The sequence below is a fragment of the Vigna angularis genome, chromosome 5, assembly GCF_016808095.1.
Source record: "Vigna angularis cultivar LongXiaoDou No.4 chromosome 5, ASM1680809v1, whole genome shotgun sequence".
In the NCBI taxonomy this organism is placed as follows: domain Eukaryota; kingdom Viridiplantae; phylum Streptophyta; class Magnoliopsida; order Fabales; family Fabaceae; genus Vigna; species Vigna angularis.
Window position 1 is genome coordinate 23,270,281 of NC_068974.1, and position 11,857 is coordinate 23,282,137.

General features: G+C 33.5%; 1 protein-coding gene across 1 annotated transcript; it reads right to left on the reverse strand.

Annotated features, from left to right (window-relative positions):
• Window positions 1-941: 941 nt before the first annotated feature.
• Window positions 942-9,517, reverse strand: LOC128196688 (uncharacterized). The gene is made up of 4 exons (XM_052878190.1): window positions 9,282-9,517; window positions 3,307-3,443; window positions 2,750-2,848; window positions 942-1,193 (listed from the first exon to the last, which is right to left on the reverse strand). Exons 1-4 carry the CDS (start codon window positions 9,515-9,517, stop codon window positions 1,093-1,095), a joined length of 573 nt encoding a protein of 190 aa, XP_052734150.1. The 3' UTR covers window positions 942-1,092.
• Window positions 9,518-11,857: the final 2,340 nt, after the last annotated feature.

An 11,857-nucleotide genomic window follows, 5' to 3' on the forward strand; every position in this document is an offset into this window, starting at 1 on the left:
CCCACTCTGCATGCGTTTGCCAAGTGTCACGGCTGGATCATTCTAAAAACGGTAGTGGAAGACAAGTGGCATGATGAGAATGGACGTTCGTCCTGCGTGGGAAGGGAAATCACCCTCTGCATGCGCTGACGCCGTCTGTCACGTTAGAAGTTTCTAAAATCTGTAGTGGGAACCAGGTGGCAGTACAGGAGTGCATGTCCGTTTGACGTGGGGGAGGAAAATGATTTCTCTGAAAAACACTTCCCATCATTCCCTGCATTCATCTTCTTCCTCACGAAACTCTTGCTTTCTTCTTCTCCAACTTCTCTCTAAAACCGCTCCATCTTCTCTCTAAGATAACTCACCACCAACCTCTCCGATTCCATTTCAGAAATCGTAGGATCATTCACGGCGTCGTGAGCTCTCACTGGAACCGAACGCTTTAGAGTTCTGTAACCGGTAAGTTCTCAAACTCTAAACGTTCCTTTCTGAGTTACATGCGGACCCTGGTACCGCTGCATGTTAGAATAAAAACTAACACTACAAGAAAAATCGTTATTATCTACCGCCAAAATCCATATAAAACTTCAAAAATCCGTATATAAAATAGTATTACATACGGATTATATACGGACAGAAATCCGTATATAAAATGATCGTAGCTAATATTATATACGGATGTTTCCGTATATAATTACATACGGAAAAATCCGTATGTAATTATATACGGAAAAATCCGTATATAAAATCCGTATATAATTACATATAGAAAAATCCGTATATAATTATATACGGAAAAATCCGTATGTAACATTGTTTATAGAAAAAATTGTTTTATTCAACACCTGCACATACATTGATTACAATTAAACTTGTAATAACAACCAACCATCACAATAACTTTTATTTAACACCATATCAAACATTTCACATTAAGAATAGATATATATTACTTAAAAATCATTATCAAATAAGTTTACAAAATGTCTAATATTCATAAATAGATTGTACTGTTCCTAAGATGTTAAACAATATAAATTCTACAATTAATAACATGTCAAACAACATAGAATGACAAGTCTATAATTTCCTAATAATCACTAAGGATTTTGTTCATCTTGGATTGATATTGTCGTTGGACTCCATCACCGTGATAACAACTTCACCACATTGCATTTTCCCTTTAAGGTTATTGGCCAATAACCACATTGCATCTGTAAAAAACAGAAAGCTTTAAAACAAAGATATTCTGCACCATTTTAACCAAAACAGCAAGACTTTTTGGGCAGCAAACAGCAAAGTTTTAATTGCAATAATAGCATCCAGAACAGCCCAAACAGCAAGGTATTAGGTGCAATAACAGCAAAGGTTTTATGTAGATTTTACAGCAAAGACAGCAAAAGTTTTATGCAGATTTTACAGCAAAGACAGCAAAGGTTTTATGTAGATTTTACAGCAAAGACAACAAAGGTTTTATGCAGATTTTACAGCAAAGACAGTAAAGATTTTATGCAGATTTTACAGCAAAGACAACAAAGGTTTTATGCAGATTTTACAGCAAAGACAGCAATTTTTTTTTAGTGTAGCATTTATGTAGTCTATACAGCAAAGACAACAATATATAAACAAAATTTATAGCAGCTAACAGGAAGTCTTCGTGACAGCAAACAATAAGGTTTTTTTTTATACAGAATTTTCTTTCTAAAGAAGCTTCCCAACATATCATATTAGTGTCTTTACTCATTAGTGATGATCTTACCCCCTGCCCTACCAGTTCATACTATATCCAATTATTTAATCACTAAAAAAATTATGGTTCATCAATTGTCTAACATATCAAGAGTTCATTTCACTGTTCTCATTTAATCAAAGCATACATTGACTAATATAATATTCTAGCAATTCCAAGTACTTTTCTTCCAAAACTAATTTATAATCAAGTCATACTTGGCTCTTCACTAATCATTCTAAAACCCATATATTGAGTTTTTGTAATTTTAACCGAACAGTACGTGAAAGCATAGCATCTCCATTCCCTAACTTATACAAACTCAATTTAAGGAATAAAGACAATTCATTCACCACTTTTAAATTCGCGTCCCAATATTACTTGTTTTCTTTTCTCATGATTTTAATAGATTAAAATAAACCACACATCACCACTCAAATATCAACAATTCTTTACCTTAACCCATTTTCTGAATTTTGTTTTTAGGTCTTGATTCCACGTAGTTCAAACAGTACCCATTTACACTACACCTATATTATCTCTATATTATCTCTATATTACTCTTTCCAACTCAATTATTCATTACTACCCTAAATTCCAACTGCATCAAACTTATTCCCCTGTTTTCATTCGAACATAATTGCTTCCTCTCACGTCCCATTGCACAATGGATTCCAGGATTTGATGGCTTCTAGGTGAGGAAGAAGAAATGAGAAGAGAGAATAAGAAAAAGGAAAAGAGGAACATTCAACTTTGAAACCTAAACACAGAACTTGAGATTCAAGAATGAACAATCTCATATTAGCTCTCTTAGACATTTAAACAAACAGTTTATGAACAAAATCACAAAATAGAACTCAAGACAGTAATGAACGAAAACAAAATGCAGGTTACAACAGATCAAAACATAAAAGGAAAAGTAACATTAACAACGCGGAAAAATTGAAGAAAACTCAACAAGCAGATACACAAAAATCAAAATAGAGAACAATCAACTTGAATCAATTGAAGACAAACAAATAGAAACAAGGAAAGCAATACTTATCTCTGGTAGCATGCTCCATCGTGCTTCATGGAAGAGCCTCCAAGGAGATGACCAAAAGAGCGACGCGGGCTCGACTTGAACTCCTTCGAAGCTTCCTTGTTGAGCAAACGCAGCAAAATAATGAGACGAACTCGAGATCGAGAGCGAAACGGAGAATGAACAGAAGAAAATATTAAAAAACCCTAAACAAACGAATAGAAGCTGGAACAATTGGGGAAAAACTCTAAAAGGGAGAACGAACCCTAATCTAGACCGAAAGAACCCTAAAAATGGGGAGAAACTCAATATGAACCGATTAATCAGTTCAAACGCAAGATTGATCGGTACAAAAGTGTTTAAACGACGCAAATGCAGGTTTAATCGATGGAAATCGAAGAGCAAACGGTAGAAAGGGTTTTAATCAGTAGAAAAGTGCTTTTAATCGGTTAAAAATGAAGGAAAAGTAAAGAGGAGGACAAAACCCTAGGATTCAGAGGTGGTTATGCATATGAAAGTGAAAGTAAAAGGAAGAAATGAAGATTATGAGGATGAAGTGATTCTGTGATGAACAAACCTGTGGATGGTTGAGAGGCGCTCTCGAGAGAAAACAAAGAAGACGCGAGGCAGTGAATGAAAATGAAATGTGGTTGAACAGAGAGGTGAAAATACGCATGGTTGAAGATGCACGAATGAAAACTTGCGAACGAGAAGCTGTAAAGTAGCTGCTTCTTGTGTTAGGTTAATTAATTTTTTAATTTTTTATTATTATTTATTTTATAATCCGTATATAATATCCGTATATAATAAAATTTTTATCTACGAATTAGATCCGTATATAATAATCCGTATGTAAATGACATTTTTCTTGTAGTGTAAGTTCTCCTACGTTTCTTTTGGTTAGAAGCAGTGAAACATTTGAGAAGCACGTTGAGTGTAGAAAAACCCTAGTTGGGCGAGTCAAAAGCCATTGCATTTGGAAGTTCACTGCTAGACCAGGTAAGGGAAGCTTTAGTAATTTAATTGATACTGTATAATGTGTGTGAAAGCATGAATTGTACTGAATATATGAAATGCATGATGTTTAACTGTGATTGAACGAACCCTGTTGTACTGGTTGTGTATGAGTGATATTGTATGAACGATATGTTGAGACTGAAACGTATGAATTGGAAAATGGATGATTTCTGTAAGTTATGTATGATAATATGAATTCTGTAATGTATGAGATTATGGTGGGGATAAATTATAAGATATGAATCGTATGAAAAATGTGAAGTTATTGTAGATGAAAAATCTGGAAAATATAATAGTCCTTACTTTGATAATGCACGCTCGTCATCGAACGGTCTTCTACCGTTCGGCTTTTCCGGAAAATGATTTAAAATAAGAGTTCTTTCATTTGGAAAGGATTCGGCTTAAGAACGAGCGTCCCCTTGTGAAAGTCTAGGTTTGAGCGTTCGGCTCATCCTAGTGGTGTCCAACGATTTTAAATAATTGAATTCAGATTTGTAACGCTCGGTCTTACATCGAGTGTTCGTTCTAATTAGTGTTCGGTCATCTACTGAGCGTTCGTCCAAATGGACTCTTGGTCTTGTATCGAGCGTTCGTCCTAAGTGGCGTTCGGTCTCAGACCGAACGCTCGTCCTTTCTGTAAACTACAACGAGCGATAGTAGCGTTCGTCCTGAATGGAAATAGCGTTCGTCCATAAAGTTAATTAGCGTTCGTCCAAACAGTAAATTGATATCCGCTACCGCGTCCGGTCATTGACTGGCGGGTAGTACCTCTTATAAATTCGTATCCGTTTTAATATCTAAAAGTCTTATGATGTCTTTATTCAATTAGATTTAAACTAATGTCCTTGAAATTTAAGTTATTCCAAGTATCAGTTGAATCGTTCTAGAATCAGTCATTTAACTGATTCAAGTGTTCATGACGTCCGCCATTGGAAGGACGTTCGTCTTCTTTCTGTCAGAAACTAGTCTCTCTCTCTGTACTATATTAACGTTCGTCCTCATTACGAAGGGGGCTGAACGTTCGTCTTTTTAGGGAAGTGGAACTAAGAATGAAAATGTGATGTTGAGGGAAGTATATAATGTGCGAACCATATATGAGATGAAACTATGAGTTTGGAATTTGAACGAGCGTTCCAAGGAGGAACGTCTCTCTGATTTGAATATGATGAGTTGTATAGTATGACCATGGTAAAATTACTGATGGCTGTTCATCCTGATATTCCGTGAGAGCTCGTCCTCAAGTAGAGGGGAGTAGGTCATGTGTGGGAATGGCAGGAGGCCCTAGTCCTCTTGAGTACTTTGGACTGATAGGGCTAACCTTGGGTGGCAGCTGATGAGTGTTTCCAGTTACCACACCACCCAAGTGCAAGAACGCCTGTAGTTACATGGATTCATATAGTCCGGACGGTCGGTCCTATGAGAGTTTGGATGATTTATTTTATGCTTTGATGTATTGTTGTATGTCTCGTATGTTAATTGCTTATGTGAAATTGTTATATGGGTTGTATGAATTAAACTACTTAAGCTTACCCTGTGTCTCTTTCTTGTGTTGTCGTTCGTCCTTGAACGTTCGTCTTGTCTATGCAATGATCATCCGTGTGGATGTGAGCAGACAGAGAGGCGTTGCTTGAAGAAGCGCTGGAAGAAGAAAATTTGGAGGACGCCAATCTAGTCGAAGTAGAGGTTAAAGCCGAGCCCTAGAGCGCTCGTTAGTTGTAGTTTTTTTTGCTCTGCTAGATTTTTTGGACGTTCGGTTAAAGTTTGTAAAACCGTTCGTCTTTAAACTTTGAAATACTGCTGCATGGTATTTTACCTCTGTACGTAAGAACGTTCGGTTTTGTAATTCTCGTAATTAGTGTAAAACTGCATGTTGTTACTGTTAATTGTAATTAATTCTAATTTATGGTAATTACTATATTTTGGGATGTTACAGAATGTATTTGAATACATACATGATAAATTTAATTTCTTTTAGATAAATTAAATTATATACTACAAAATATATATATCTATAATTAACTCTTCAGATTTTTAGACTTAATTATATGTTTCATAAATGAGATCTTATTTTATTCGAAGAGAAAATTGATATCAAAACGAATAATAATATTTCTTAATAGGTAAAATCTCAATTTTTTACATGGATAAGATTGTATTAATATGATCTTACTTTTATGTATAAATATATATCTAATAATTTTTATGTTAATATATATATAAAGTTTTAGTTTTAAGATAATATTTTTATTTCAAGTATAGTTCCTAACAAAATTAGTATACAATTCTTTTTATTTATTAGAGAAGTCTTTTTTTATTTTTTTAATAATCTTAGTAATGAATATAATCGTACTCTATTAATTTTGTTAAAACAGAATATACAACATTCATATAATTTTTTCTGTTATAACTATTTTGATGTCTAAACAACATAAATCAATAAAAAAAAAGGTTAAATATGTTTTTAGTCCTTTAAGTATCACACGATTTTGTTTTTAGTGCCTACTCAAAACTTTGATGGTTTTTAGTCGTTATAGTTTTGAAACTCTTACTATTAGTCCTTAAAATGGGACGGTGTTAAGTTTTAGTGGATGTGTCAAACGGCGATGCCACGTGATGATTGAGCTGCTCTCTTCACTCTCTGCCACGTTGGATGTTTCAGTGCTGAACTGAGGAGGTAAGTTCATATGTTTTGGTTTTGCGACTTTCCCGAACCAATTGACCTTCGCGTCCACCAGGGCTTGAAGATTGGTGTCGGAGACGAGGAAATGGAAGAAGACGTTCTCCGGACAGAGGGCGTGGCGGAGGATGGAGTGCACCGCGGTGATCGAACCGCGGAGATATTCGACGTCGAGAGTTATGGCGACGTGGACTAAAGAATGGTCGTAGACTCTTTTGTTTGGGCGGAAACCCAGGCGCATTCGTGTGCATTACGGAAGGGGAGGGCTTTCCGGAAGGAAAATCGGTGGGAGGATCTAATTGCTTCAGATTGGAAAGACGGGGAGAGAATGATAAGAACAATGACGAACATTGCGGCGGAGAAAAACCCCGAAAATCACATAATCCCAAACATGTTTTTTGGTTGCGTTTAGAGTGTGGATGAATAATCCATGGGAAGCAGTGGTAATGTGCGCACGGTGTTGCTTTTTATTATCAGTATGGTTGTGTTGTTGTTGAGGCCATGTGTGAGTGGTAATGGTAATGTGGGTTGGTGTGGAAGGGAAAGGAGGCGATAAGGGAGTGACAGGGAAAAAGGTGTCTTTTTTTTTTCCAGCTTGGCGATTTCGGTTTCCACTTTCAACCACTCAAATGCACTGCACTTCACTGCTCCACCCTTTCCACAAACAAATTGACCAATTTGTTGGTCGTGAGAAAGAAGGTAACCGTGAAGATGATCCACAGCTTTGCAACTTTCCCGAACCAATTGACCTTCGCGTCCAACCATTTCCTCCACTCTCACCTTTCATTTCACTGCAACAAAGCAATCCCTTTATCAACTTTCCTGCCCACCCAAACCCTATATTCCAAATCTTGATATTGACACGAAGAACAGAAGAAGAGCAAAACCAAAACATATGAACTTACCTCCTCAAGAACACCAACTCCAACCTTCAGATGTACCCAACTTCTTTGCCCCCAACTACAACCACGAAGAAGAACCCAGCTTCTTCTAATCTCATTTATAAAAGATCACGAAGTGCTCTTGAACGAACAAAACGTAATTAATAGACTTAATCTCAGTTCAACACTTAAACATCCAACGTAGCAGAGAGTGAAGAGGGCAGCTCAATGATCACGTGGCATCGCTGTTTGACACATCCACTAAAACATAACACCGTCCAATTTTAAGGACTAATAGTCAGAGTTTCAAAACTATAAGGACTAAAAACCATCAAAGTTTTGAGTAGGGACTAAAAACAAAATCGTGTGATACTTAAGGGACTAAAAACATATTTAACCCTAAAAAAAACTACATTTATTTCTACATAACTATTAAAATTTTACAAAATTAAAAATAAAATATGTAATTAATCTATATGATCCAATTGTTAAAAAAAATTACATCTTCTAAAACTTTTAATATAGAAGGAAATATATTCTTGATTAAAATGATAAAACAATGACTAGTGAATTTATTTTACAGTTCAATTTATAAAAATGTTGTCACATTAAATTAACACGATTTATGTATGTACGTGACACAGACAACGGACAAAAAAATGTTACAATATAAAAAAATTCTTTTTCATCACATACTTGAAAATAAGACATTCAACAATCTATGTAAGAAGATATGAAAGTAGGACATTCAAAAATTTATGAATGTAAACCAAATTTTGTTGTTACATACAAGGAAGCATTACATCCAATTATTTGTGTGAAAACTAAAAACAATTGACATTACAAATTCCTAAAGTTAACATATTAACATCTATACAACATGATTATTATTGCAGATGGGACAAACAGCTTTTTCATTTAACCATCTCTTTATGCAATCTCCATGGAATTTATGTTGGCATTGCAGAATTCCTATCTCCTTATTGTTTTTAAATTCATCCGGTGAAATAATTCATATGTAATCCAATTAATAGGCCAAAAAGAAAAATTAACATGCTTTTTGAAATATACCATACCCAAATGAAGAATCACATCAAGTAAATTAAAAAGATGAATGAATATTACCAAAAAAATAAGACACGTTTAATAGATCACAAAGTATTGAATTATTCATGGTGTTAAAATTTAAACCTGGCATATTACGCAAAGATCAGTTTCATGTTCCTCTGAAGTTACTCCCTCCAAGTTATTAGGTTATAAATAATTTTTTGTCTTCACCACTCTTGCAATAATTTTGTTTGACAAACCCACGCTTACGTTACCAATCCTTTGAAAATACTCAACAAGCTCCTATTGTCCAATTTTAAAGAGTTAGCAAATTAAAAAATTTCACAATCACTTAGTTTTTACTATCCTAGACCTCATAAAACATTCATAAACCATAACATACACAATATACTTGCCTCATATGACATGTTGTCAAAGTCTAACTCACTATGATCTTCACCAAATAAAGTAATATCCTGAAAAAAGAAAAGATGTGTGAAAAGAAGGCTAGAATTTGCTTTATATCAAATCCAACAAAAATAAAGAGAACGAGATGTTACAGTTTCATGAAAGGCCACAGAAGAAACATTTATCCGATGTCCAAGAGGTGGAGGTTGGTGAATATGTGTACTCGTGAATGGTGCATTTTGTAAGGGTATTGAAAAACTTCTTGGAGGATTTGTTGGAATTCCAAATGCTGGAGCAATTACTGGAGCATCAAAGTTCATTGAGTCACTTCTGGCCTCCTGCACAAGGTGTGTTTGATAATAAAAGGGATGGTACTGTAGATGGTCTAACTAGATAGGTGAAACAGGTTGATAGTGTTGATCACCAAAATAATTTCCTAGAATCAAACCGTTAGAGTCATGTGTCATCATATATCCCTCGACACAATAGGATGGGAACAAGGGATTGCTAATGTAAGTGTGCCTTGCATTGTCAGGAGAAATTGCAAAATTAGCAGCCGAAACATTGAAATGTGGATTCAAAGATTCAACCAAGCTAGATGAAACTGCAACATCTTTGTTAAGATTAGGTTGGTGTCCATCGTATTTTGTCATTCTGTGCATTATCTCATTTTCATAAACATCTAGAATGTAATGAGATTCTAGATTAGTTGTTCTCACGGACACTATCACCTCCAAAGACATATTTGATGATGTCATTTAGTCCTATTATACCAAATATTGTGAATAAAATTAGTTACCTTGAAAATAATAATTAAAAATTTAAAATAATAAGAGAAATTAACCATTTGAAAGAACAAGATGAGAAATGAGAACTAGATATTCACGTACATACAAGTACTAAGTGCTTGTGAATATTAGCATAAACCAATTTTTTGATAATAAAAAAAGATTATATAAAATTGTTGATCCAAAATTCAAAGTAAAAACAAAAATTTAAGCCAAAATATGTCATCTCACCACACGTAACCTAAAAGTACAAAAAAAAAAGTATTAAATTTGAAAGCAAACAACAATAATCCGTTGATGGAAAACTGAAAATTAAAAGAAATAAGACTAAACATTGGAGCCAAGATCATCTCACTAACAAATTAAAACATGAAATAAAAATAATAGAGACTTACTTCGTGATGAAATCACAATTTGTTTAGATTTCTGAGAGAGGTTTCTCTTTTTGAAGAAATAACATATGAATATAAGAAACTAAAAAAAATACTAGAGGATAAGTAAGTAAGAGAAAGGAATATTAATAGTGTGTCATTTGTAAATGTAACATGAATATGAACTATTTATATTAAAAGAAAATCTTATTGTTAAAGATAAATTTGACTTTTAAAATTCAATTCTAAATATCTACTATATTTGATATGGTGGCATTAGGATTTACCACATAATTGGAAAAAAAGGACATATAAAGATTATTCTCCATAAAATAAAACTATATATATGTATTTGTAATTTAAGAGTAAAAGCAAAGAAATATATATGAAAAAATATAACCGTGTATCTATATAATAATGGAAAGATTACCCCTTTGATATTTATATATTTGGGTTATTATTTAATTTAGTCATTATATTTTAATTAAATTCTAACAAACAAAACATACATATAACTAAAAGTGCACTGTATCTCTATATACAAAAGATAAATTTTATTTTCTTAGTTACATATTGATAAAATATTACAATTCAACTTTTTATTTGATTTGTACATATATTTTTAAGATAATTCACCATGATATACTTAGCATTTTGATAATATAATATAACGATAGTTTTGTGAAATAGATAATTATTATAGGTACGTTTTTTTAAAATAATTAAGGGATAATATTTTTTTTAATTATTAAAGAGAGAATGTATTTGAATACATACATGATAAATTTAATTTCTTTAAGATAAATTAAATTATATACAACAAAATACTTTTTGAAATATACCATACCCAAACGAAGAATGACATCAAGTAAATTAAAAAGATGAATGAATATTACCAAAAAATAAGACACGTTTAATAGATCCCAAAGTATTGAATTATTGATGGTGCTAAAATTCAAACCTGACATATTACGCAAAGATCAGTTTCGTGTTCCTCTGAAGTTACTCCCTCCAAGTTATTAGGTAAGAAATAATTTTTTGTCTTCACCACTCTTGCAATAATTTTTGTTGACAAACCCATGCTTACGTTACCAATCGTTTGAAAATACTCAACAAGCTTCTATTGTCCAATTTTAAAGAGTTAGCAAATTAAAAATTTTCATAATCACTTAGTTTTTACTATCCTAGACCTCATAAAACATTCATAAACCATAATATACACAATATACTTGTCTCATATGACATGTTGTCAAAGTCTAACTCACTATGATCTTCACCAAATAAAGTAATATCCTGAAAAAGAAAAGATGTGTGAAAAGAAGGCTAGAATTTTCTTTATATCAAATCCAACAAAAATAAAGAGAACGAGATGTTACAGTTTCATGAAAGGTCACAGAAGAAACATTTATTGTAGCGTCCCAGATTATATAGAAATATAATGTAGTAGGTCCACATTTTTAATAAAGAAAACAGTTAGAGTAGACTTACAAATAAGTTGTTAAGCTTACAGTCATCCAAAATAAGCCATAATTTAAAAACTTCCTGCTTAACAGAGTATTTCAAAACAATAGAACTTAGTTAAGAAATTCCTAAACAAATTAAGCTGCAGCATCATTACCATCCAGGGCCTGCTCTAGGGGTACCTCATCCATCTCTGCTCACATCCAAGTAGATGATCATTGCAACAGAAACACAACACACACAACAGAGAAACACAAGCAGAAGGGTGAGCTAGATATATAAAAATCATGTTAAAACAGTCACACATAACATGCAAGTTTAATTCAACGTTAAAGAACCATACAACACCACTTGTTACACTTTACACTTGACTCGTCTGCAGTTAGAATGATTGTCGAGCTATGACGGGTTATGCACTCGTGGTGGCCTCTAATACTTTGCAACGCCATTGCCAATGGGTTTCACCCTACCACACTCA

Coding starts and splice junctions, on each gene's coding strand:
- LOC128196688 (XM_052878190.1), bottom strand. CDS start 9,517: ATGACATCATCAAATATGTCTTTGGAGGTGATAGTGTCCGTGAGAACA. Junction 3,444..9,281: donor ATTTCTCCTGACAATGCAAG/GCACACTTACAT, acceptor GCTACTTTACAG/CTTCTCGTTCGCAAGTTTTC. Junction 1,194..2,749: donor GAGCATGCTACCAGAGATAA/GTATTGCTTTCC, acceptor TGTTTTTTACAG/ATGCAATGTGGTTATTGGCC.